This window comes from Mustela nivalis (assembly GCF_964662115.1).
Source record: "Mustela nivalis genome assembly, chromosome: 18".
Classification (NCBI taxonomy): domain Eukaryota; kingdom Metazoa; phylum Chordata; class Mammalia; order Carnivora; family Mustelidae; genus Mustela; species Mustela nivalis.
In genome coordinates, this window is record NC_139037.1 from 27007982 (window position 1) to 27035966 (window position 27985).

Consider the following 27985-nt stretch of genomic DNA (forward strand, 5'->3'; position numbering starts at 1 on the left):
CAGAAGAGGCGAGGTGGGCCTGCGCAGCCGCAGAAAGAGCGGGAGGTCTTGGTGGGGGCCATCCCGATCCCGCGCTGTTTCGCGCCAGGCTTAAAGCAGCTGGAGACGAGCTACTCGCGTCCCGGAGCCCCGCACCACGGCGGGTGAGGCCGGCTCCGCAGCGCAAGCCTAGCGCCGCGGGCCCTCTTCCCCTGTGCTGCCGCCATCATGCTGCTGCCCGTGTTCACTCTGAAACTGCGCCACAAAATCAGCCCCCGCATGGTGGCCATAGGGCGCTACGACGGGACTCACCCGTGCCTGGCAGCCGCCACCCAAGCGGGCAAGGTAACCGCTCCCACCGCACGGAGTCTGGGTCCTTCGAGTCCCCAGGATCTCCGCCGGCCGCGCCCCGGCGAACCCGCCCTTCATCCTGCGACCCCGCCCCCAGCCACGGTTGCCCGGCAACCGGCCTGCACTCTCTAGCTCCCCGGCCAGCGCCGAATAACGAAAAATAATGGGGTCTCGCCTGAAGGCCTTTTCCGAGCAGTTAACTTTACTTGTCTACAGGAACTTAGACTCGGAGAGTGTTGGAGCCCCTGTGCAGATAGGGAGCGTAGGGAAGAAAAGTCCCCAGGAGGGAAGGGGTTTTGTCAGGATTAAGAGCGGTAGCGGAGGCCAGGGCCTCCGCCTGTCACTCGGGAGCTCCTTCCACTATTTTATATTGCCTCTCGAACCAAACAACTTTACGGAAAAACATACAAAGACCCGAAAATTCAATGATTCAAATTGAACTTGATTTTTATCCATGTACATTTACGTTTTTTTTTCCTGTAAGTTATTCACTAAGTATTTGTTGGGTGCTTAGTGTGTGCTGGGTGCTGTCCAAGGTGTGGAAGTCTCAGAAATGAAATGGCCATTTAACATTCAGGAGACTTACTGAACACCTCTTTTGTGCTAGATGTTGGGGGTTCAGAGATAAAGCTGAAATCCCTGTTTCGCAAAGCTTAAAACCCAGCAGACAAGGCATATCAAGGCACTCTGTACTGATGGAGGCATGACCAAAATTCGTGGAATACAGTGACACCAAGCGTAATAGCATTTAACAGGTACAGAGCTTCATTACATGAATTATCTCAGCATCCTTGCTACAATGCCAAGGGCAGCAGCATGGCAAAGGTGTGATCCTAGCTCCAGTACCTACTAATTTCGTGACCTTGGGCAAAGTACTTAATAATAGTATCTACCACATAGGGTTGTTAAGAGGACTAAGTAAGTTAATACATGTAAAGCGCTTGGGGTGTGGGAAATGTAGGCATGTAAGTCATTCATTGTTAGTAGTTATTTTGTTGTTGTGACTCCCACTTCACTGACTAGAATAGGGATTCAGAGAGGTTCAAAGTAATGCACGAGGTCATGCAACTAGAAAGTGGTGGAAATGAAAGGTAAGCCACCTGTTCTTGACCCAGTGTAGATTTAATAAGCTAACATTTATATAATGTTTTATAGTTTTCAAGTCATTTCCACCTATGCTGTATGTTAGATGATATGCCTTGGGATACATAAGTAGGAAGTAATGATTCCTTTTCATTAGGTACTGTAATGAAGAAGAATGCCCTGGCATAGGGCCTGGCATGGGATAATGTTAGTTATTGTTAAGAAGTACTGCAAATTCAAAAAAAAAAAAATCATATTGGTTTCGTGGGCGCATAGCAGCTAAATAAATGGGCTGAAAATGTGCTGTGGATATTGGCTCTGCCCCTTATTTGATAAGGGCTTACTACTAAGCACCGTTCTTAGCTTCGTAGTTGCAAGGATGAAATTGGCAAGTCTCACTCATTTGGAGTTTACGTTTGAAAGGGGGAGCTAGACACCAGGGGGAGAAAAAAATTAAATATTTTATATTTATATATTTTATTTATGTGTTAAAATGTATTTATATTTACATATAAACAACACAGATAATGTCTCCCTAGGGGGAAAATAGTAAGGGAATGGGAATGAGGGAGATTGCTATTTTATTTTTATTTATTTATTTTCTAAAGATTTTATTTATTTATTTGACAGACAGAGATCACAAGTAGGCAGAGAGGCAGGCAGAGAGAGAGAGAGGGAAGCAGGCTCCCCACTGAGCAGAGAGCCCGATGCGGGACTCGATCCCAGGACCCTGAGATCATGACCTGAGCCAAAGGCAGCGGCTTAACCCACTGAGCCACCCAGGCACCCCGAGATTGCTATTTTAGATAGGGTGCTCCATAGGCCTCTGATAAGATAACTGTAGATCAGAGATTTGAAGAAAGGGAAGACAGAAGCCCTGCAGGTCTGTGGGGTAGGTGCCTTCCCAGCAGAGGGATCAGCGAGTGCAAAGGCCTTGAGGTGGAAATATGCTTGGTGTGTTCTAGGAACACGAGGCTGTGGGGCTGAATGGAATGAAGGAAGCAGTGAGGTAGTCAGGGGCCGGGTCATATAGGGCAGGTAGGCTGTGTAAAGACCATTGTTTTCGGGTGGTGGGGTTTTATTACTATTTTAAGATAAGGCATAACTCTGGCTGGTACTGCAGCAGAGATGCAGGGAGGTGAGTGTAAATGGAGAAGCAGGAAGGTCAGGCCCAGGTGTCTAGGGAAGCCCTTTCATTAGAATGTGACTGAGAGTGGAAGGCAGGGACCCTGGAGTCTAGGTCTGTTTCTGGAGTTAAAAAAACAATAGAGAGAGTTGGGACGCCTGTGTGGCTTAGTGGGTTAAGCCGTTGCCTTCGGCTCAGGTCATGATCCCAGAGTCCTGGGATCGAGTCGCATGGGCTCCTTGCTCGGCAGGGAGCCTGCTTCTCTCTCCGCCTCTACCTGCCTCTCTGCCTGCTTGTGTGCTCTCTCTCTCTCTCCTTCTCTCTGACAAATAAATAAAATATTTTAAAAAAAATAGAGAGAGAGAGAAGAGAGAAAGAAAAAGTCCTGTGTGACGTGTGTAATTGGATATTTTGTTTAGAACTTTAAACAAGTCTCAAAAGTTATAACATGATATTTTATATTGAGACTTTAAAAAAATGGTGACATTTTATGATCCAAATAATACAGGAATATACTCTCTTTTAAAAGTAATTAAGCAACAACAAGACAATAACAACAAACATTCCAGGTAAGGCTAATGCCCTGCTTGACCACTGGAGCCCACATCTCTAGAAACAGGATTTTGTTATTATAAATGGGATTTTGTTGAGAACATGACTCTTGAGTTACTGGGATCTGGTCTTTGAGCCTGAGCAAGGATTTTATTTTTGTTTTGTTTGAGCAATATTTTAAAAAGGAGTTTTTTGCAAGATGAACATTTTGTTTTCCTCTGGGGACATTTTTTCCTCTCACCATGGGGCTGAGGGGAGCCGTTGAATTCCTGCTGTCAGCAGCATCCTCTCAGCTAGAACAGATGTTCCATGAACTTCAGCCAGTCCTTTGGCTGAAGACATGGGGAGCGATCCATTTGCTGTGTGATTGAGCTTGGCTTTTTCCATGCCCGAGAGATAGGTAGGTCTCCTGGAGACTCGGAGAACAGCAGGAGGGGAATTAGGGAGAAGTCTGCTCCTGGGAGTCTTTCTGCTCTTGGCCACAAACTCCAAACTCTTTCTGTTCCAATTGCAGTGAACATGAAGTCCATAAGTGATTTCCACTCCTGTTCTTCCTCAGCCTGTCTAATTATTGGAAGACTCTGAAAGAATTCTTTTGTTCCAAACTGTTCTAAAAGGAAGTAAGACATGGTGGCTGGTAGGTTCTGGAACCAGATGCCAGGCATCAGGTCTTACCCCTGTCACTTACCAGTCATCAGACCTTGGGAAACGGCCTTTACCCTTCTGACCTCATCTGTAAACCAGGGCTTGTTGTGAGGATCAGTAATGCAGTAATGTTTATAAAAGCCAGAGGACATCAACACGATATTCCATAGCTATGTACCTTTTCTGTATATTTCTGATCATTTCCTTTGAAAATTATTTGTTGTTGAGCAGGCTGTCTTGTTTGATAATAATAAAATTAATCTTTGGGTTTCTATCGAAAGGATGAAATACATATTTAAAAATCAGTGAAAAATATTTTTAAAGATTTTATTTATTTATTTAACAGACAGAGATCACAAGTAGGCAGAGAGGCAGGCAGAGAGACGGGGCGGGGGAGGAAGCAGTGTCCCTGCCAAGCAGAGTGTCCGATGTGGGGCTCGATCCCAGGACCTTGGGATCATGACCCTGAGCTGAAGGCAGAGGCTTAACCACTGAGCCACCCAGGCGCCTCTAAAAATGAGTGAATTTTAAAGCTGGAAAAGGTTTAAGAGATCTCTAGTACAGTGTTTACTATCCTTTTTTACTTTGCATTTTTTAGACAGGGAAGATTTCCCTAATGAAATTTTAATATTACAGATATGCCACATGGCAGTTTTGTACTGTGCCCTTTTGGATGGCCACAAGCCATTTTATTATCTAACATCCTCTTACCCCACTAACAGTGACCCTTCTTGGGTGATTATATCTATGAGAGTTGAAACTACTAAGTTAATTAACTTTGGACTAATTTTTAAGTCTGTATTGCTAGTACAGACCATGAAACCTTGAAAAAGCTTGACCGCATGACTCAGTTTAAGTTTGTAAAACAGATCTATGAACAACCAGGCTTTAAAATTATCATTTTGTTTTTAAGATTTTATTTATTTATTTGACAGACAGAGATCACAAGTAGGCAGAGAGGCAGTCAGAGGGAGAGGAGGGGAAGCAGGCTTCCTGCTGAGGGGCTCGATCCCAGAACCCTGGGATCACGACCTCAGTGGAAGGCAGAGGCTTTAACCCACTGAGCCGCCCAGGTGCCTCTGAAACTATCAGTTTTAACCCTTGAAACAACCAGGTTTTTTTTTTTTTTTTGTAAGTTTTACTTATTTAAGTAATCTCTATACCCAACACGGGGCTTGAATTTAAAACCCCAAGAACAAGAGTCACATGCTCTTTCAAATGAGCCAGCCAGGCACCCCTGAAACCAATTTTCAGGGTTAGGAAGTGAATGTATTAGGTGCTTGGATGACACATACTATAGGAAGTATGTTATGTGATCATCTTTGTGTGAAGCAATCACATTGTATCTGGTAGCACTTCCCGAAGGTTGACCAGGAGGAGGCTATTAATACCCTGGGTCTCTTAGAACATGTATGTTAATTTTACTTTTTTGGTATCTTAAATTTTTTTTTTTTTTAAAGATTTTACTCATTTATCTGACAGAGATCACAAGTAGGCAGAGAGGTAGGCAGAGAGAGGGGGAAGCAGGCTCCCTGCTGAGCAGAGAGCCATGTGGGGCCTGATCCCAGGACCCCAGGACCACAACCCAAGCCAAAGGCAGACACTTCAACCCACTGAGCCACCCAGGCGCCCCTTTTTTGGTATCTTAAAGGGATGTAATTAATTGTTTCTGTTTTAGGTTTTTATTCACAATCCTCATACCCGGAGCCAGCATTTCAGTGCCTCCAGGGTCTTCCAGAGCCCCCTGGAATCTGATGTTTCACTTCTCAACATTAACCAGGCAGTCAGCTGCCTGACTGCAGGAGCACTGAACCCAGAACTTGGGTATGATGCTCTTTTAGTGGGGACACAGACTAATCTCCTGGCTTATGATGTCTACAATAATTCAGACTTGTTCTACAGAGAGGTAAGTATACCCCTTCACAGCTGTAACATTCCCATTACTCATGAATGGCCATTGGTATTTTACACTTGAAAGAGATGAGACGGTGAGAGATGGTATTTTGGTTTGCGTATTGTATGGCTCTCTTAATGTAAAGAACTCAGAGATTTTTCCATTTCCATCTGCATTCTGCCTGACACTTCCTTGTTTCCTTGTTTCCTCATGGTTGGTAACCACGGTTGCCATTCCAGTTTGTCCCCCATGAGGCACATCTGTGCTACCACCACCTGTCAAGATGTAGTGAGAGCTCAGCCAGGAGTCAGGAAGTCAGTGATCAGACCTGGTAGCTTTGCATTTAAGTGTAGTATAGTAGTTTATAGGAAAAGCACATACTGTGCTCTGCCATCTACAGGCTACTGCAGCTTTTTACCCAAGCTATTCATTTTTATTGTGGAAAAGATAGTGAAGCAAAAAAAAAAAAAAAGAACTTATAATTTCTCCATCTAGAAATAACACAACTCTTAAACTGATTTTACTAAGTGAAATTTTTTATAAAATGGGATCATACTATATACATGTAACCTTTTCCTCTACAACTTATGTTAACATATATTAAGATCTAATTCACGTGCCATACAATTCACCCACTTAAAAGATACAATCCAGTTGTTCTGTAAAGAAAAAGCACATCTTTTCTTGTACTTAGTTCCCACTTATTTGAATTCTTTTGTAAAGTGTCTAATAAATAGGTCTTTTGCTTGTTTTTTTATTGATACTTTGTACTATTAATTTGTAGATTTTCTTTGGGTATATTGGATACAAGTTCATACACACACACACACACACACACACACACATATATATATATATATAAACATTTACAATATATACAGTAAATAACAATATATATAACAAATATCTTCTCCCAGTACTTGGCTCATTCCGGTAAGTAGGTGTCTTTTGATGAGCAAAAGTTTCAGATTTTGTTGGAAGTCTAGCTGTTTGGTTTTTTTCTTTAGTAGTGTTCTTTCCGTCCTGAGAAGTCTTTGTCTATTTCAGGATCACAAAGATATTCCTCATGTATTTTTGTGGAAGACTGAAGTTGAGTGTAGGATGTGTATATGTACATATAGGAAGAGATTTTATTTTAAGGAATTGGCTCACCCAGTTGTGAAGGCTGGCAAGTCCAAAATTTGCAGATTAGGCATCACCCAGGGAAGAGATGATGTTGAAACTGGAGTCCAAAGACAGTCTGGTGGCAGAATCCCTCCTCCAGGGAGGTCAGTCTTTTTTTCTATTAAAGCCTTCAACTGGTTGGGTGCAGCCCACCCATATGGTCAAGGGCAATCTGCTTTGCTCAGAGTCTGCTGATTTAAATGTTAATCTCATTAAAAAGATACCTTCATAGAAACTCCTACTAGAATAATACTTGATTCAATATCTGGGTACCATGGTCTAGCTAAGTTGACACATAATTAATGATCTTAAGAATGCACCTCTGCAACTGCTGAGGTAAAGGCCTTTTTTACTCTGGTTTCTCTTCAGATTGTATAAAGTCCTTTTTAATTTTTTAATTTATAATTTTTATTTTTAAAGATTTTACTTATTTATTTGAGAGCAACAATGAGAGAGAGCATGAGAGGTGAGAATGTCAGAGGCAGAAGCAGACTCCTCGTGGAGCTGGGAGCCTGATATGGGACTTGATCCTGGGACTGTGGGATCATGACCTGAGCTGAAGGCAGTTACTTAACCAATTGAGCCACCCAGGCACCCCATAAATGCCTTTTGAAAATTAGATTTTTGATAAGTATTGCTAAATTGCTCTCTGCATCACCTTCCTCACAGACTATGAGAGTGCCTGTTTTATCACACCCAGCCAACAATGGATAATATTATTTTTCATCTTTCAAATCTGAAAATTAGAAATAATACATTGTGAGAATAAAGATGTTCATTGGTGATATATATTTCTTGTGAATTTCTTGTTCTTTTTCTGACTTGGGTATTTATCCTTTTCTTATTTATTTGCTTTCTATTACCTCTTTTATTTTATTTACAAAAGAATATAATTAATATTATATTAGATATCATAGGCATTTTTCCAGTTTATTGTTTACCTTTTTATCTTTTGGTTGGCCATTTAGCAGTTTTAATTTCTTTTTTTTTTTTAAAGATTTTATTTATTTATTTGACAGAGAGAGGTCACAGTAGGCAGAGAGGCAGGCAGAGAGAGAGGGGAAGCAGGCTCCCTGCTGAGCAGAGAGCCCAATGCGGGGCTCGATCCCAGGACCCTGAGATCATGACCTGAGCCGAAGGCAGTGGCTTAACCCACTGAGCCACCCAGGCGCCCCAGCAGTTTTAATTTCTAATGAATTTTTCTCTCCTTTATGGCCAATCTTTTTTTTTTTTATAGTTTTCCTATATGCAGATTATATAAATAAGGACTATTTTCATGTATAATGAACAATTTGTATTTCCAAAGATATCCTTGAATTTTTAAAAAATAAATTAAATTATGCTTATATGCTTTATTCAAGAAGTCTAGAACATACATTAATTCTAGACGGTGGGGATGTAGGTATTTTATTATTCTTTTACTTCTCAGGAACTTTACAATTAAAAAGAGTAGTAGCAAGAGAACTAGGTAATAAGTATTAAAAAGATTTCCATCCGATATGGTTAATATGGGTTGTAAAAACTTAGGTGTTTTAAAAGCATAAGTTTGATTCTGTCAAGCATTTGGCCTCTAGAACAGTTCTAGAGAACCTCAGATTCTGTAGCAGTTCATTGGTGGCAGATTAGTGAGAGGCCAGCAGCCCAAGTCGATCATGGATCTCTGCTCATCCTCGTAGAAGCGCACATAAACCACAGTGACTGTCCTCAGTGCACGGCCCTGTCCTGCCTCTCAGGAGACCATATGGCTTCTCACAAATGATGACAGAGAGATTTGAGTATCCAAATAAAAATAAGGATATATGTTACTTCCTCTGTGCCTGTGCATCTCTGAATCTGAGATTTTTATGTCTTTTTTTGTCCTCCTCAGGTTGCAGATGGGGCCAATGCAATTGTGCTGGGAACACTGGGAGACATTGCCCCCCCTCTTGCCATTATTGGTGGAAATTGTGCTCTGCAGGGTTTTGATCATGAAGGAAATGATCTCTTTTGGACGGTATGAAGAACAAAACATTCTCTTAATCCTCTTAAACATTTTTACTTTTAATGCTCTTTATGCTTTGTTTGTTTTTTACCATTGACTATAATGAATAAGAAAAATGAAATAGAATCTTATTTATAATTCTGTACATTAAAAAAAGAAGATTTGTAATTTGAATAATACCCATTGGTGGTTTGTATAATCCTCTTTCATGTAGCTAATGTATTTGGATTAAGTGAAAAAAAGATGGCATATTAATGAGCTTTGGTTTTATTTTCAGGTTACTGGAGATAATGTTCATTCCTTGGCCTTATGTGACTTTGACGGTGATGGTAAGAAAGAGGTGTGTGGAGGAGGAGATACTTATCTTGTGTGTTCAGCAGAATAATTTTCCTATGACAATGACATTAGTGTTAAGAGAAGCTTTAGCTTCTCTTGGTTGATTTTGGTGCTCTCTTGCCTAAATGACAAGCTAACTGGCCTCATTTATCTTTCTCCTCTTTTGAACAATACATCACTTGTGATAATCTAATACAAAGATCAAGGCCATGATGTTTCAAAGACACAGGACAGGGAGAGGGGGCAGAACAGTTGCGACCACAGCCATATTCACAATTCTGATGCTTTGAGACCGTATTAGTAAGTAGTTTTTAATTGTGGCTAACATTTTCATGAATCTAAAAGTTTGAGAGAAATGGGCTCTTAGCCTTTGAAATTACTCTGATGGTTCCTCTAGGAGTCAGTTTCTTTTTTTTTAGATTATTTATTTATTTATTTGACAGAAAGAGAGATCACAAGTAGGCAGAGTCAGGCAGAGAGAGAAGGGGAAGCAGGCTCCCCGCTGAGCAGAGAGCCCAATGCCGGGGCTTGATCCCAGGACACTGAGATCATGACCTGAGCCGAAGGCAGCGGCTTAATCCACTGAGCCACCCAGGCGCCCCAGGAGTCAGTTTCTTGAGCTGTGTCAGGCATTGACTTACCTGTCTCTTGTCCATGGCTACTGGTCTCCGGCATTTGAGACGGGGCTTCTGTCTGCAGGCAGAGAAGGGCACCGAGCCAGGGCATGTTTTCACCTTCTTGGTGGAAGGACATGTTCTGGCACAATGTGCATCCCGATGTGCAGATAAAATCTGTAATGGCCACTTTTTCTTCACTAACTGAACCTGGGGACTTTCCCAATGGGAAAACCTTCCCGAGTACCAGATTCTCAGGAGATTGAAACTCTCAGGTAGCAGTAGCAGTGTATAAAGTGTCGTGCAGTTTTTTTGTTTTATTTATGGAAATTCTGCTGTGTTCACTTGTTGCACTAACTATGCATGATTCTTTTCCCTTTCAGCTTCTTGTTGGGTCAGAGGATTTTGATATCCGAGTTTTTAAAGAAGATGAGATTGTGGCAGAAATGACAGAAACAGAGGTAAGGAGTGTCACATCTTTAAAGGGGTTTGCTACTTCCTCCTTCCCCTTCAAAAAAATGCCAGCTTGCTTATCACCGGTCTGTAGGTGCTGTGTCCTGCATTATTGTTTTTCTTTCATTCAAATTGGTAGTAAATCTTTTCCAGTTTGGTCGAAATTATTCAGGTTTTGTTGGATTTCTGTTTATTGTCAATACTACATGTGAGGAGGCTGCATTCTTTTCCTAAATCCTAGAAAAGGACAGGAGACTATGAAATAGAGGTAGGGACTTGAGCTGACTGTCTGGTCCCTGGTCCAACAAAAGAGAGAAACTAGTTAATTAGAGAACTAATTAATGAAGGATTTACGGGACCTACAGAATTTGGGGCTAAGTTTATGAAAATCTGAACTTTACAAAATTGTTCATTTCAGGGCCATTTTCCTCTCATTTTGGTTTGATTTTGCTCCTAGCTCAAATGTCATTTTGCAGATCAGCAAAATTTTAATTCATTTGGCAGTTGAACGGTACTGACTATTGCCAAAAGAATGCCTTGAGCTAAATAATTCTGGAATCCTACACAGCACTTTGCATTCAGAGTTAAGTGAAGTGGGTGGTTTTGTAGAAAAGCTGTAGGTGTAGAGGAAATTATATAACTATTCTTTGCTTTATACAATTTATTTCTTAATATCTCTTGTATTCATGTCAGAATTAGAAAGTAGATCTGCAGGAACATAGATATCATTAAGCTCTGGTCTTAACTTTAAATAAAGGATAATTTTATTCAGTATCTAAAATTTCATCATCTTAAAGGTGTTAAATCCTCAGACAGTCCTATAAATATTTCTGTATGGTATACACATTTTGTGTATTGTTACATACACAATTCTATGTGCTTAGGTTTGTACTTTTCAAAGAATTATGTTTCCTTCTAAAAAACATCTTTCATCTTTAGCAAGCAATAAATTATGTCATAGAAAGGAGGCATGTAGATAAAAGATTCAGTTCTGGGTTTTACAGGTCTTTAAAATTTAGACTGTAAGATATTAAAACATTTTTTGAGTTAGTATTTATAACAGTGTCTGTTGTACATTTTCTGTTTCTTATATACTCACTTTATTTCATCCTTATTCACACAATTTTATTTTTTTTAAATAATTTGCCTCAAGTTGCCGCATAAGTTTGATCTCGAAAAGCAAACTTTGTGAGTTCATTTAATTCTGATTACCCATCGCTTGAAATAGATGACATGGATCATAGAGAAGAGGAGTACATTCCTCTTGAACAGATTTAAATCTAATTTTAACACACACTTGGTAGCAAGGCTTGCAATTTTATAAAGCCATACTTTGCATCAAATTGAGCTTAATGGGAAGATGTTGTGTTATTTCTTGCAGATAATCACCTCTCTTTGCCCTATGTATGGCAGTCGATTTGGTTATGCCCTTTCCAATGGCACAGTTGGAGTTTATGACAAAACAGCTCGATACTGGAGAATTAAAGTTAGTATAATTCAGCCTTCATTATTCAGGGATTTTATACTTATTGAAAGACTTCTGGACTAATTATTGAAATTCTTTTTTAGTCTAAAAATCATGCCATGAGCATTCATGCTTTCGACCTTAATTCTGATGGAGTGTGTGAACTGATAACCGGTTGGTCCAATGGAAAGGTAAGTTCAAATACAGAGTTCAGGTGTGATTCAGAGGACTAGTTGTTTGAGATACACTGGATGCATGACTCAGAACCAGTAACATGAGAATATAAACTTGTCTTCCTTGGCTGTGCTTTCAAAGTTAGCTTCATAATCTTCGCACCTTGTTTTCTTCCTGCTGTAATGTCAGCACTACAAGTGAGTGAGTGTCCTTTTGATTTTAGGAGTCCAATTTGAGAGAAATCTTTGGGAAGATCTTTCTAAATCTCTTCCTTGAAGGAATGAGAATCAGTTTAATCAGATTGATCGTAGGCGTAGGACTGTAAAAAAAGGAATTTTAATAAGCAAATAATGAACTGTTTGTGTAGCTCTTCTCTAATAAGTCTTTAAAACTGACTGAAAACTTAGAGTTAATGGGAAGAATCATGTTATCATATTGTTTTCCCAGCTATAAAATTCAAAATAAAATCTTTTTGCTTTCTTTCCTTTTTTAAGTTCAAATCAGAATTTTCTGCAGACTTCTGGCAAGTGAAGATTGTCTTGTTAGAAGCTGTCTAAGTGGCTGCCAGGTCTCCATGGGTACCATTTGCCCTGGCTTTCTTGTGTGACAGTGCTGGATTGCCTGAAGGAGATCAGCTAATTCCTGCCTTTACTTCATTGGTTTTTGTCTTTGCTTTTGACCAGTACCTTATAACCTTCCTTTGGTGTTGTGTGAAGAACAGGTTCTGTAGAACTGTTGTGTTTGTTCCTGTTCCTTTACCTGGTTTTGTTTTTGGCATGGGGATTAAAAATGATAAGAGAAGACTGGGGTGCCAGGATGGCTCAGTTGGTTAAGCATCTGACTCTTGATTTCGGCTCATGTCTTCATCTCAGGGTCATGGGATCGAGCCCCCTGTCCAGGTTCTGTGCTCAGTGAGGAGTCTGGTTGAGATTCTCTCTTTCCCTCTTGTCTGCCCCTCCCACTGTGTGCATAGTCTCTTTCTCTCTCAAATAAATCTTTAAAAAAATTATAAAGGAAGACTGTGTTCCTTAGTAAGAAATGTGAGAATTATAAAATGGACCATATTCTGGGGCAATATAAATTATAAATTCAAATTATTGTGATTGAGTCAAGAATTAGAAACCACTAGACTTGAGAAGTTATCAAAAGTTACCTTAAAGAAAAAGTTACCTTCAAATATGACTCTGGGCCTAGAAGTTTTTAGGGCTAAATGCTTTCAAAATTTTAAGGAATTTCTATTATATAATCTGTTCCAGAACATTAAAAAAAGATAAGAAAATTCACACAGTTCATTATATAAGTAGAAAAACTGATATCTATACTTAACAGAAATAGCATGCAAAAGGGAAATACACAGATCCAGCATGTGAATACAGGTGCAGAAACACTAAATGAGTGCAAGCAACTGATGAACTTTGCCTTTAGTAGGTCATTTGTTGAGATGGAGGGCCATTCTCTGCTCCAGGGCAAAAGCTCCATGTTGGATAAGGCAAAGAGCAGAATATCGAGAGAACTATTAATTTTTAGGCTTGTTTCTTAGTAAATGAACTCTCTTATTTGTAAAATGTTATGTAAATGCAGAAGTAAGTTTAGTCTGAGTTAAAGGGTGATTATTTTTAAGTCATCTCTACACTCATCCTGGGGCTCGAACTCGGGACCGTGAGGTCAAGAATTGCATGCTCCACCGGGGAGCCAGCCACGCTCCCTGAGAGTTATGTTAATGTGCTAAGGGCTTTCATAAATACAAGCCCTGCATTACTTCACAAACTTTAACGTGGATAATTATCAGGCTTACATGTTGTTGTTATGAAGAGCATGGATACTTACAATGTGACATTCTCCAGACAGGAGGTAGGAACTAGTAGTAGGCTATGACCTAAGTGACTTTATTTTTGTTGTTGTTGTGAAGTTTTGCCCAGAAGGATGTTCATGAACAGACAAAAAGGGTGAATGGCACTGGCTATTGAAATGATTGCTCTATGCTTTTCTGTAGCTACCCTTTTATTGATGGCACTTGTTCTTGCTTGAAAAAAAAGTCATAATTTTACGTGGTGATCCTTCATTGTTGTTTTTTAGTTGCATTTATTTCTGATCATTTATTTGCCTTTCTTGGGAAGAGGAGACTCAGTGAGGATGGGAGGGCTCTTTGGGTGTCTTAATAGTTTTTACATGGAAGAGACTCTTTTTTTTTTTTTTTTTTTTTTTAACATGGAAGAGACTCTTAAACAGGGTTATCATAAAAGGTTATGTGATGGAAGGGTGAACTAGCTTGGTGTTTGGTGTTTTAAAAACTTCAGGTGTAAATATAATTTGTGTGCATATATGATAAAGATAATATTTTTGTATAGAACTCACATTTCCTGTTTACGTCTATGTGGCAGGCTCTGTTGTAAGTGCTTTAATGTGTTAATTTCTTTAGGCCTCATTCCAACCCTGTGGAGTGTTGGTATAGTTATTTTCCTCAGGTTCTTGTTCTTGACCTCCGGATGATGAGACCAAGCACAGAGTGGATAAGAGACTTTCCCAAGATCTCATAGATAGTAAGTGGCAGAGCTGGAATCTGAACTCAGCCTACGGCCATACCACCCTAAACATGCCTGATGTTGTCTGGAATCTGAACCCAGACAGCTTGGACTTGCCCTGTTCTCTGTATATGAACCGGCAACCCATTTCTCCAAATGACATTATGTAAAAGCTAGTATGTAAAACAGTTTTTATTTAAAAAGAAGGAAGTACAACCGGTTGTGGCCCTTCATGGTCCCTTTAGCCCCAGGGGTCATAGGTATCTCCTGAGAAGCCAGGAGGATCCATGGTCAGACTAGCTGACCTTTTAAGCTGCTTTTGACCTTAAAATTTTGTGTGTGTGTTTTTAAAAAACAAGCTACTTTTCAAGTTCTTACTTTATTTTTAGGTTGATGCTCGAAGTGACCGAACTGGGGAGGTCATCTTTAAAGACAACTTTTCTTCTGCAATTGCTGGTGTGCTAGAGGGAGATTACCGGATGGACGGTCACACACAGCTCATCTGCTGTGCCGTGGACGGGGAAAGTAAATTGGGATGGCAAAAATCCTTGAAAAGTCAGATTTTCAATTTGATTGGGTCAGAAAACCAGGCAGTTCCACTATGAAGTGTTTGTATGGCTATCCTCTCATCCTAATACAGTCACCTTGTTGTGGGGGGATGAGAACCTCGGGATTTGGCTTTTAAGAACTGACAGTTGATGGATTTAAAAGTAGAACTGGCTACACTGGGTTTTTTTTTCAACGTGGTGAGGGGCTTTTCTTTTTGTTCAGTCCGGGGCTACCTGCCAGGCACAGCGGAAATGAGAGGGAACCTCATGGACACCAGCGTAGAGCAGGACCTGATCCGAGAGCTGAGCCAGAAAAAACAGAATCTGTTGCTGGAACTCCGCAACTATGAGGAAAATGCCAAGGTAGGTCCTCATGGAGATGGACATTTTCCTCTGGAAATGGGAGACCGGCGAGGTGGGACTGGCAAATGTGAAGGAAAACTGAGTGTCGGTGTCTGCATGGCAGGACCCCTCCTACTTGCTGCAGAAGCAGGGATGGTTTCAGCCTTTTTGCCAGGGTCAGCGGGGAGAGGGCATGTATCCTTTAATCTGGAAATCCCACTTCCATGCCGCTGACCTACAGAAGTATTTGCACACATGTCCAAAGACATTTATGGTAGCACTGTTTGTTGCAGTAAACAGTTTTCCAACCAACTGGAATGTTGATTAGTAGTAAGAAGTGTCCTGGGGGATATTAAGCAGCTCTGGAGAATGACGTGTATCCAGTTGGACTGAGAGGGAAGAATATCTGTGGCTTTACTGAGTGAAAAAACACAAGGACAGTGTGCATAGAGTGTCTCTTACCTTTTTCAAGAACAAATAACATAAAAGTTGACAACTACAAAACCTGTGTGTGTGTGTGTGTGTGTGTGTGTGTGTAGGTATCAAGCTGGCTGGAGGATAAGCTTTGAGATGGGACTTTAACTGTCTTGTCATGGGTATTTGTATTTGAATGTATTATTAAGTGAATTAATTTTGCTATTTTAAAAGAACCACCCCAAAACTATAAAAGGCATGGTGACAATGGACTGTAACCACAGAAAGGGACAGGGCGTTTTCCGTTGGGAAGAGGCTGGGTAGAGAAAGGGAATGATAGCAAGGTGAGTCCTCTGAATTCTAAAGGATCAGATTAATATCAGATGATCGGGAGTCAGCCTTTTGGAGCCGAATAACCTTGTTATTTAAGATTGACATTAATTCACTGCTTTGGTGGCTGAAGTGGAAGTGGGGGCATGTTTTGCAGGCTGAATTGAGCAGTCCGCAGAGTGAGGCTGATGGGCCTCGGGGCATCATCCCAGCCAATACAAAGCTGCACACCGCCCTCTCGGTCAGTCTGGGGCACGAGACCCAGGCCGCTCATGCAGAATTGTGTATCTCTACCTCTAATGGTAAGAAGATATGTATGTGTGGTTGGCGTCTCTGTACACCTGTGCCGTCTTGGAGTGGTTCTTGAATTGCCGTTGTCTTTCTTTGCAGACACCATCATCCGAGCAGTACTGATTTTTGCTGAGGGAATTTTTCTAGGCGAAAGCCATGTGGTACACCCCAGCATTCACAACCTTTCCAGCTCCATCCGCATCCCCATTACGCCTCCCAAGGATGTCCCTGTGGATCTGCACTTGAAAACCTTCGTGGGTTACAGAAGCAGGTGACCTTTTGCAAGTCACCATTCATTTCTAGCCAGTGCTTCGAGGAGGGCAGATGGGTGGATATTCTATTGTGGCATGGATTTGGGGGAGCCAAAGGAGCCATTTGATGGTTCTACGCACCCGGGCAAGATTTCCCATGACCTTTACCTCCCTAATTCGAAATCTTTCAAAAACAAAAAAGGGGCATTTTAAACCCTCGGTGCACATCTTTGTGTATGTATAAGACTCACGTTTTCGCTAATCCCAAACCCCATTACTGTAGTAGTGTTTAACTCTCAAGTTTTTTGGGTTTTTCCCTTCTGCAAAACCTGTCAAACCAACTTGATGACCCAGTAGTGACTTCATAGTTATTTTCTGGGCCTTGCATTTTGAAAGAATATTCCACACAACCCATTTCTCTTCTTGTGTTCCCTCTGTTGACCACAGCACCCAGTTTCATGTATTTGAACTGACAAGACAGCTCCCCCGCTTCTCCATGTATGCGCTGACCAGCCCCGACCCTACCAGAGAGCCACTTAGCTACGTCAACTTTGTCATTGCAGAACGGGCACAGAGGGTGAGTGTCAGGCTTTTCTCTTTCAATATCTTTGCACCTTAGCATCTTTTGGGTGCTCTTTCATAAAAGGGGGAAATGACATGAATAAGTTATTTGGTAGCAGTAATTATGACATAAAAGAGGTAGGTAGTTTGGTGTTGGCTTATAGCCCATGATGAAAATATGGCTGAAATATCTTCTCTCACTTTTGAAAAACACATACCTTATTTACTTGCACAATCCTTAGTTACACGTAAATTCTTACCAGCTTCTAATTCCTCTCTTTCTTTTGTCATTGTCTTGGCATACTTGTCCTGACCCAGCGTTTCAGGAGGAACCTGCTTCAGAATGGAAAGAGAGTGGAAGTTGGCACTGGGAACATTTTGGGTTCAGATGCTACCTTAACCAATTAGATTCTTTGTGATTTTCTTAGTGCTCTCAGCCCTCAGCAGTACCGGCTTCAGTGCCCTTACCTGTAAGCAGGCAGGATCCCACCTCCAGGCGTCCCCTGCAGATTACAAACTTGGTGTCACAGTACCTTATACAGGGTCAAAGACTAGTACTAGTGGCCTTTAACCTTGGCTCAACTTCAGAAATCTCAGGGAGACTTTGTAGTCACGTAGATTCTCACGTAGATTCTTATGTGGACCCTGTGCTGCTGCCTGTGTAAGTACTGTTATTGTTACGAATATTAAAATTTACTTTATATTTATCGTGCGGGTGTACCTCTGTGTCTGTCTCTCATGCGTTTGCACACATACTTCATTTTAACTTTTGTTGAAAGGAATGGAATGGAGTACTTTCAAGCAGACTGCATTGTCCAGGATATAGCCACAGAAGAGTTACTGTATAAACAGACTTATCGTTTACCCAAAGTGTTTCTACATTCCATATGAGATTATGTCCACACTGAAAATGCTCTACGCCATGCATCTGTGGGGCCAGACATTATGAATGTTACTTAAGATCATGTACAGAGTGGGTAGGAGGGGGTGTGAATTATGATGCTTTTTATTTTCTTTTTTTCTTTTTTTTAGATTTATTTATTTATTTATTTGACAGAGAGAGAGAGAGAGAGAGAGAGATCACAAGTAGGCAGAGAGGCAGGCAGAGAGAGAGAGAGGAGGAAGCAGGCTCCCTGCTGAGCAGAGAGCCCGATGCGGGACTCGATCCCAGGACCCTGAGATCATGACCTGAGCTGAAGGCAGCGGCTTAAACCACTGAGCCACCCAGGCACCCAATGCTTTTTTTTTTCTTAAGCAATAAATCTAGGAAGAAGGATAATTCTTAAAAACGACTGTCCTTTAAAAGTGGAAGTTCAGGGGTGCCTGGGTGACTTAATTGGTTAAGCCTTTGCCTTCGGCTCAGGTCATGATCTCAGGGTCTTGGGATCGAGCCCCGTATTGGGCTCTCTGCTCAGCAGGGAGCTGGCTTCCCACTGCCCCCCGCCTGCCTCTCTGCCTACTTGTGATCTTTGTCTGTCAAATAAATAAATAAAATCTTTAAAAAAATAATAAAAATGGAAGTTCATTTCATCCTATTCATTTTTAAGGTTGTTATATGGCTCAGCCAGAACTTCCTGTTACCAGAAGACACTAACATTCAAAATGCTCCCTTTCAAGTGTGTTTCACATCCTTACGGAATGGTGGCCAGCTGTATATAAAGATAAAACTTAGTGGAGAGGTAAGAATTACTGTCATGGTCATAGATTTCTTATGGACTGTTCTCTATTCAGTGCAAGGTAAGGTGGGTAGCACCAGTCTCAAGGGCATAAAACCATGTGTTTCAACGTAGTTTGTTATTGTTAATTATTTAGACACTGAAGTGTAATCTAGAACAGTGGTATTCTGTTTTCCTCCATCCTTCCTTTTAGCGCTTCCTTGTGTAAGTTGGGAAGAAGGAATGGGCATACAGAGGTGAACAAAAACATTTTCAGTGTTTGTGTGATTTTGTTGTTTAGTTTACAAGGCTGGACGATTCATCTTTTAGCCTGCTGCTGGAAGTGTGATGCATGTGGTCTGCAATTTCCTCCAGGGCTAACCCCTGTCTTATTTACCACCACATGTAAATTTAGGTTCAGTAAATATGTTGAACATGAGGGAAATTCTGGTACTGTTTCAGCTGGGTTTGTCTTTAGCTTCTGAGGATACTAAGCTTGTCTCTTTTTTTCTCCCTGGATAGATCACTATAAATACTGATGATATTGACTTGGCTGGTGATATCATCCAGTCAATGGCCTCATTTTTTGCTATTGAAGACCTTCAAGTAGAAGCAGATTTCCCTGTCTACTTTGAGGAATTACGAAAGGTGCTAGTTAAGGTGAGGGCACCCAATGGATGCATTTGTGAGAATGTGGTAGTGTCATAATATTTGAAATGTTTCTCTTAGGAGAGGAACGATACCCCAACTGTGTGTATGTTGTAATAACAGTCATGTTTTAAAGAACTCTTGAAAATTGTTGAACTTCACCTAGTTTTAGAGGGTTCACTAGTTAAAGGGTTTCTTTCATAAAAGTGAATGGTTGAGCTCTAGACCACCCTGCTTTCTTTGTTTGGTTTCAGGGGATACTTTTTAAAAAATATGTCATAATCACCTTTTCCTTTGCTGGCCCTTCACTCTTCTCTTGTAGTTACATTGCTCTGTTGGTTCAGTACTTTCCAACAACCCTGATTCAAAAGGAAAAAGAAAAATAAGGATCATGACTGGCCCAAAATTATCACAATATTCTTACCCCAGATCTCTAAAACATTATGTGTGTTGCTAGGGCTCCCTGTGTTAAGACATGGAAAGATCCAGATGGAATGCCATCTTGCATGTTGGAGGCAGCATAGATAACTTAATTTCATTGATGAGGAGGTGAGACAATGGGGGATGGTCGAGATGGTACAGTGTGTAGGGGAAAGAGAAGGGCCTCTATATGGCAGAGAATGTCTTCTCAGTCTGACTAGTTTCAACAAGTCTTTGAGGTCTTTTTAATTCCTGCATGTTCATGGTTTTTAGGTGGATGAATATCACTCGGTGCATCAGAAGCTCAGTGCTGAGATGGCTGATAATTCCAACCTGATCCGAAGTTTGCTGGTCCGAGCTGAAGATGCTCGTCTGATGAGGGACATGTGAGTATTTACCAGGCCAGGTGCGAGGTTAAAAATGTCCATGATATGGAATAGCAACCCTCAAATGCTACCGGGAGGGGTGTAAATTGGTACAGTGACTTTGGAGAATAACTTGGCATTGTCATTGAAGTTGGAAATGGGCATTCCCTGTGACTCAGCAATTCTACTCCTGGTTTATAATCTAGAGAAACTTGTGTCAACATATAAACCAGGGAATTTATACAAGAATGTTCGTAAGAATTTCAAAGTGGAAACAGACTAAACTCGCATCAACAATATAATGGCTAAACTGTGGTATAATTGCACATGGGTTATAGCATGCAATGAGAATATGCCTGTCTCAGTGACATGTGACAACACGGACAAATCTTACAGGCATAAGGGGGACGGAGAGAAGTAAGACTCGGAAGAATATGTACAAAATGCTTCCTTTTATATAGTTGGGAAGCACAGCACTAAAGTGTATCATTTGGGAGGCATACCTAGATGAAGAGTGTATAAGGAAGTACAGGGAAGAGATTGTCTTCTAAGACACTATTCTCTCTTAGGGCAGGAGGGACTGTGTTCACAGAGAGCCTGCTGGGAGCTGCGGCGGTGTCCCGTTTCTGGGCCTGGTTTACAAACATCCGTTCTGTCAACTTCTCCGAATGTGTATTACATTTTACAGTAAAGACAGTTAAAGATGTGCAGCTGTAGCTTCTTGCAGAATTTATCTTGGCTCTCAGAGTGACTGAGGTGGAGACAGTAAAATCAGTAACCAGTGATAGATGGAGTTTCTGTGCTCAGATCCCAGGCAAGAGTTTGCCCGGGCTGTTGCCTTTTTCCTGAAAGGCCTAAATTATTGACATATGTTAAAACGGTGTTGCTCAGAAGTAAGTGATTTTTGAAATAGTCATATTGTTGAAAATGTTAAACACCTACAAAAGCAGATTAAGTAATACAGTGATTTCCTATTTACCCACCACCTGGCTTCAGTATCACCATCTGCCAGCCCGTCTGGTCTCCTCCATTCTCTCACCTTCTTCCTCTCCCAGGTATGGGCGATTTAGAAGCAAATTCCATGGTATCCTTTCAGCCACAAATATTCTAGATAGTGAGTCTTTAAAAAACAAATAACCACATTATCACACTTGGGAAAAGAAATTTTTTTTCTAGATTTTATTTATTTTATTTATTTATTTGACAGAGCACAAGTAGGCAGAGTGGCAGGCAGAGGGAGAGGGAGAAGCAGACTCCCTGCTGAGCAGGGAGCCTGATGCAGGGCTCGATCCCAGGACCCTGAGATCATGACTTGAGCCAAAGGCAGACACTTAACTGACTGATCACTCAGGCAGCCCAAAAAGAATTTCTTAATGCCACAAAATAACCTAGTTCAGTGTTTAATTTCCCCAGTTGTCTCACATGTGTGTGTTTTAAGTTATTTTTTTTCAAGCAAGGACCAAAGATTAAGTTTCTTGTAATCCACATTTTTCCCAATCCTCTCCTCCTCCTGTGGTTTCCTATTTTGGATTTTGCTAATTGTATCCATGTGTAATGTTTAGTAGTATTCTTTTGTCCCTTGTATTTCTCTTAGAGTGGTAGGTTGCTGTAGAGGCCTGATCAGATTCAAGTGCAATTTTTTGGCAAGAATACTTCTTAAGCAGTGCTATGTACTTGTGTGAGGGAGCATGTAATGCCTGGTTGTGTCTTTCTGTTATCAGTCATTGATAACCATTGCCTAGATCCATTATTTCTTTTGGAGTCTTCATTTTTTAGTTGAAATACTTATATAAAGCATAACATTCCCTTATGAGGTAATGATTATTTGGTTCCCTGAGGTATTGTTTTTAAGGAAAGACAGATTATTTATCAGTTTTTTTTTTTAATTCATCAGAGAGAGAGAGGGAGAGAGAGCGAGCACAGGTAGACAGAATGGCAGGCAAAAGCAGAGGGAGAAGCAGGCTCCCTGCCGAGCAAGGAGCCCGATGTGGGACTCAATCCCAGGACGCTGGGATCATGACCTGAGCTGAAGGCAGCTGCTTAACCAACTGAGCCACCCAGGCGTCCCTATTTATCAGTTTTAAAATGATGAGTTGGAGGGTGCCTGGGTGGCCCAGTCGGTTGAACATCCAGCTCTTAATCTGAGCTCAGGGTTCTGTTTTTGTTTTATTTTTTAATTTTTTTTTTTATTTTTAAAGATTTTATTTATTTATTTGACAGACAGAGATCACAAGTAGGCAGAGAGGCAGGCACAGAGAGAGAGAGAGAGAGAGAAGCAGGCTTCCTGCGGAGCAGAGAGCCCGATGCGGGGCTCGATCCCAGGACCCTGAGATCATGACCTGAGCCGAAGGCAGCAGCCCAAACCACTGAGCCACCCAGGCGCCCCCTGTTTTTGTTTTAAAGATTTTATTTATTTTTTGAGAGGGAGAGAGAGAGAGAGCGCACGAGCCGAGGAGAGGAGCAGAGGGAGACGGAGAGGCAGACTCCCACTGAGCAGGGAGCCCAATGTGGGGCTTGATTCCAGAACCCTGGGAGGGTGACCTGAACTGAAGGCAGACACTTAACAGAGCCACCCAGGGGCCCCTGAGCTCAGGTTTTGGTCTCAGGGTTCAAGCCCCACATTAAATAAAATAAAGATATATTAATAATAATAATAAAATAATGAGTTGGTTCTCTAGCATCTTCCATGTTCACCAGTGAGATTTTTAAAATCCTTATAGACTCATGTATTTTAACATATTTAATGTGCTTCATTCCATTTCAGTTTTTCTGTATGATGGCTAAATTGTGCTGTCTTTGGCCAGTAGGAGCCTTTTCAGGTAGCTATAGCTACCTTGGACATAGTGAATATATCTGTTAGGTCCTTGTTTTCTTTTAGGCTTATCTGGCACATCGTTCTGAATCAGGAATCAGCCATTTCTCTAAGGAGCCTTGGTTCTTTTTAGTGGGAAATAGTATTTGGAGATCATAGTCTGCACATTAGAGGTGCTCATTGCCACTAGCTTGGTTACTATTTTTAGGACTTTTCAATGGATATAGTCAGGAAATGTATGTATATTTTTAATGAGAGCTTGTATTGTGAGTTAATATTATTTCCATTTCAAATTTATGAATTCAGATTCGTAGCTTTGATTTTGTAGCTGTATCTCTTCTTTCTGACATTGGAAATCATGGCTCTAACCAGTATCCACATGAGTATTTGCTAGAATAATACCAATATTACCATAAACAGTATGACTGCTGACAAAGTAAAAGCTTTTTTTCTCCTTTTTTTTTTTTTTTTGGTGTCTTTAGAGTATATTCCAGTGGGAATTTTTAGTCAAATTATTGTGTTTGAAATAATTCCCCTCTTTTTGGTTTTACCACAAATCTGATATATATTTAGCTTCATTTGGTTCATTTTGCTTTTGGTCTTGAGGGAACTGACATTTTTTTTCCTTTTCTGTTTAATTTTATTACACATTTATTAAAACCCTTATGTAGTTCCAAAGTCAGCACTAAAAAACAATGTACAGAAAAGTCTAACTTATAATTCCTGTCACTTTCATCCTGTTTCCTCCCTCTCACTATACATAACCAATCAAGTTTTGATTATGCACATACAAACACGTATACACACATTCACGTCTCCTCCCTCGCTAGATAAATCATAGCACGTTACTCTTCTCTGCCTGGCTTTTTTACACTTTAAAATATTGCAGTCACGTCACGGAGATATTCTCGTTTGTTTTTTTTTTTTTACAGCCATACAGTCCTCATTCTCTGCATGCTTTTCCAGCCAGTTCCCTACACTTGGGTTGCTCTTTTGCTGTTAAAGGTAGTGCCGCAGCCCATAGCTTTCTTAGGTAATTTTTTCATATTTTTGCCGAGATATCTTTGGGAACAAATCCTGAGATGGAATTGCCAGAGTAAATGATAGCTTGCATACAGAATTTTGCAAGATATTTCCAAAGTCTCCTCCATAGGTGTGATACCATTTTGCATTCTCATCAGAGAGTGCCTGTTTCTCCTCAGCCTTGCCAGTGGAGTATGTTGGCACACTCTTAGATATTTGTCAACTCAATGGGTAAGAAGTGGTCTCATTGTGGTTTTCATTTGTTTTATTGTGAGCAATGTTGAGGATTTTTTTAAGGGCCATTTGTATTTCTTTTTGTATATGAATGACTTAATTATTTTGTGTGTTTATATTGGTATATTAATTATGATATGAGATGCAGATTTTTTGCAGTTTGTCAATTGTATCTATCCTTTGTTTAGATTTTTAAAAATTAATTTTTGCTTTTGCCATGTACCAGGTTTTTGGAGTTTTTACATAGTCATATTGGTCATTAATTAAACTTACACTCCAAGGTAATAGAATAACCCAAGTATTTTATTTTTGCAGTTATAAATAGGATTTTTCTTCCATGTTACATCTTCTGGTTTTTCTTTTTTTTTTTTTTTGAATGTATGAACACTGCTGAATTTTGCATATTGATTTTATAATCAATATAACCATATATTGGTTAACCAATATAATCAATATAACCACTTCTTTACTAAATACGTTATAGTTAAGTTTTTCCAGATATGAATTTGTATCCTTTGTAAATTGAGACTGTTTTGCCTCTCACTTTGCAATTCATTTTCTTCCTATTATTATTATCTTTGAGGTATATGAGGTTTTTCCTTTTTCTGGCCAACTTTATCTCCAGGGCCCCTTTCCTGTGCTCTTTCTGGCTTTTTTCCTTTTTTTTTTTTTTTCCCCTTTTTTCAGTCAGAGAGGTGGTGTTTAGGCATTTGATTGCTAAACTGTAGGAAAGTGACCACCAACCTCTAAATCCCTTTTTTTCCCCTGAATTATTTATATATCATTTAGAGATTCAGATGTATGCTTTTATTTTTTATTTTTTAAAAGATTTTATTTATTTGGCAGACATAGATCACAAGTAGGCAGAGAGGCAGGCAGAGAGAGAGGGGAAGTAGGCTCCCCACTGAGCAGAGAGCCCGATGCGGGGCTCAGTCCCATGGCCCTGGGATCATGACCTGAGCTGAAGACAGAGGCTTTAACCCACTGAGCCACCCAGGCGCCCCTGTTTTTATTTTTTAAAGCCAACTTAGTTGATATATAATCTATTATATACATGCAGAAGATTCAGGGTATATAGTTCAATACATTTTAGAAACATATAAACCGTGTTACTGCTGCATCAGTTAAGATGTAGACTATTTCCATCACCCTTGTGCCTCTCTGCATCAGTACTCCAAGCCCCCTCACCTCCTGTCCTTGGCACCCACTGATCTGATTTCTCTTCCAGTAGTTTTGCCTTTTCCAAAATGTCATATAAATGGAATCATATAGTATATGCCTTTTGAGCTGGCTTCTTCTGTTTACTCTCATGCCTTTGAGATTCATCTATGTTGTTGCCTGTGTCAGTAATTGGTTCCTTTTTATTGCTGGCTACAGTACTGTTCCACTGAACGGATATACCATACTTTGTTTATCTACTCACCGATTGACATTGGGTTGTTTCCAAACTCCAGTGATTGCGAATAAAGCTGCGATAAACATTTGCGTGTTTTTTGCAGACATGTTTTCACTTATTTTGGGTAAACACTTGTAATGGGATTTCTGGGTTGCATAGTAAGTGTATATTTAACTTTGAAAGAAACCGTGCAGTCATTTTACAAAGTAGCTGTACCATTTTGCATGCCCATCAGCAGGGCGGGAGAGTTCCAGTTGCTCTGTCTACATCCTTGCCAGCATTTGTCTTTATCAGTTTATTTTATTTTAGTCATTTTCATTGTTGTGTAGTAATGTCTCAGTGTGGTTTTAATTTCATGCCTTTGTTTTTTAAAACCCTAATACAATTAGAAGCTGAATTTATTAGTTAAGAATAAGGTCACTTTTGCTCAGTGAATATTAACCAGAAACTTTGAAGCTATCTTCTTGCCTTGCCTGCTTTTCCTTATCCCCCTCCCAGCACAGTGGGTACTTAAAACTTCTCAGTTCCGTGGATCATTAACCAAGAAAGACCACTTGTTTTCCATTTATCTGGAAGAAATGGAATATTTTGATAGAAATTTCTCAATGTTTCAAAGCAAACCTTTCAAAGTTAAAAATTTGGTGTTGTCTTCCCTATGTAAGAAGTTTGCAACTGTTTTCATCTCAGCCTGCCATATTGAGGTACAGTGATGGTAATACACTTCTGTTGATTTACACAGGAAAACCATGAAGAACCGCTACATGGAACTGTATGACCTCAATAAAGACTTGCTAAATGGATACAAAATTCGCTGTAACAACCACACAGAGCTCCTGGGGAACCTCAAAGCAGTAAATCAGGCCATTCAAAGAGCAGGTCGTCTGCGGGGTAAGTCCCTTTTTGTAGCACTGGAAGTAGTTTGTAATTGGAGGTGAGAACCCTTACAGCTAGCGGTAGCTTCTAGAATTCATAGTGAGGCCGACAGCAGCGTATCTTTCATACCCAGCTTGGCTGTACTTTGGCTTTCGCCAGTCTGCAGACTTCAGAGGGAAAGAAAACTTTCAGCCCCTTTTCTTAGATCTTGCTGCACCTTCCAAGAAAGACCTAGTGAAATATAGTGGAAGGGAAAGCCTTAAATATACTTTTTTAAAAGGGAAACTGGAAATTAATGAGCTAAGTATCCAACTTAAATTATAGGAAAAGAACAATAGAATAAATCAGAAGAAGCAGTTATACCTGAAACCTGCTGTTTGGGTCAATTCTTTGACCTCCTTTTATTTTTTTATTTTATTTATTTATTTTTAAGATTTTAATTATTTATTTTATGGACAGAGATCACAAGTAGGCAGAAAGGCAGGCAGAGAGAGAGGAAGAAGCAGCCTTCTTGCTGAGCAGAGAGCCCAATGTGGGGCTCGATCCCAGGACCCTGGGATCATGACCTGAGCCAAAGGCAGAAGCTTTAACCCACTGAGCCACCAAGGCGCCCCATTTTTTACCTCCTTTTAGAAAAATAATCTTTGCTTGGTTGCCTGGCTGGCTCAGTCTGAAGGTCATGCAACTCTTGATCTCAGGGTCACAAATTTGAGCCCCATGTTGGGTGAAGAGATTAATTAAAATCTTTAGAAAAAAAGAAAAATATTTTTGCTAGGTGGATATATGCTTTGCTCCTCTTCTATAAAACTGACTTTGTTTCTAGGTTTGAGATGGTCCCTAGGTTTGGTTTGTGATAAATTCCCTCACAGAGTTATCTTTTTTAAGGAGTGGTAAGATAAATTAAAGTTGCCCACCATAGATCTCTTTTCCACCCTAGTTTTATGCCTCTGATTTATAATTTAACTTTTAATCATTTTTTATATTGTACTGACTTCCTGTTTCATCCCACACAGTTGGAAAACCAAAGAACCAGGTGATCACTGCTTGTCGGGATGCGATTCGAAGCAACAACGTCAACACGCTGTTCAGAATCATGCGGGTGGGAACAGCTTCTTCTTAGGAAAGAACATGTAGTGAAGTTCCTAAAAAGGGTTTTTCCCTAAAAATCAAGGCTAGTTTGCTTGGATCACATCCTGGTGAACCCAGATGCTAAGAATGGCAACAGTCTTGGTGAGTGGTACAAATGGCAGACTTCATCTGAAAAGCACATCCCTTTCTTTTTTTAGAATCAGTTACTGTTACTCAGTAATCACAGGTTTGTATAGAGGAAGGGAATACTTTTAAAATGTTAGGGCTTCAAAGTCCAATTTTTGGGGTATGTTTGTAAAATTGATGTCAATACATATTCTTCCTTGGAATTGTAATTGAATTTGTAATAAAAGTTTTTTTCATTAAAACTTAGGAGTTGCAAAAAAAAAAAAAA

At 40.3% G+C, this 27985-nt stretch overlaps 1 protein-coding gene across 1 annotated transcript; it reads left to right on the top strand.

The window, feature by feature from the left end:
• Positions 1 to 27985, top strand: BBS2 (Bardet-Biedl syndrome 2). The gene is made up of 17 exons (XM_082712511.1): positions 1 to 324; positions 5415 to 5642; positions 8662 to 8787; positions 9053 to 9115; positions 10109 to 10186; positions 11560 to 11664; positions 11748 to 11834; positions 14729 to 14864; positions 15111 to 15250; positions 16131 to 16275; positions 16364 to 16535; positions 16963 to 17092; positions 18624 to 18755; positions 19254 to 19391; positions 20073 to 20185; positions 26369 to 26517; positions 27516 to 27985. The coding sequence occupies exons 1-17, from the start codon at positions 208 to 210 to the stop codon at positions 27620 to 27622; spliced, it is 2166 nt and encodes a 721-aa protein (XP_082568637.1). The 5' UTR covers positions 1 to 207; the 3' UTR covers positions 27623 to 27985.

Coding starts and splice junctions, on each gene's coding strand:
- BBS2 (XM_082712511.1), top strand. CDS start 208: ATGCTGCTGCCCGTGTTCACTCTGAAACTGCGCCACAAAATCAGCCCC. Junction 14,865..15,110: donor CTGTGCCGTGGACGGGGAAA/GTAAATTGGGAT, acceptor CTTTTTGTTCAG/TCCGGGGCTACCTGCCAGGC. Junction 17,093..18,623: donor TTGCAGAACGGGCACAGAGG/GTGAGTGTCAGG, acceptor TTCATTTTTAAG/GTTGTTATATGGCTCAGCCA.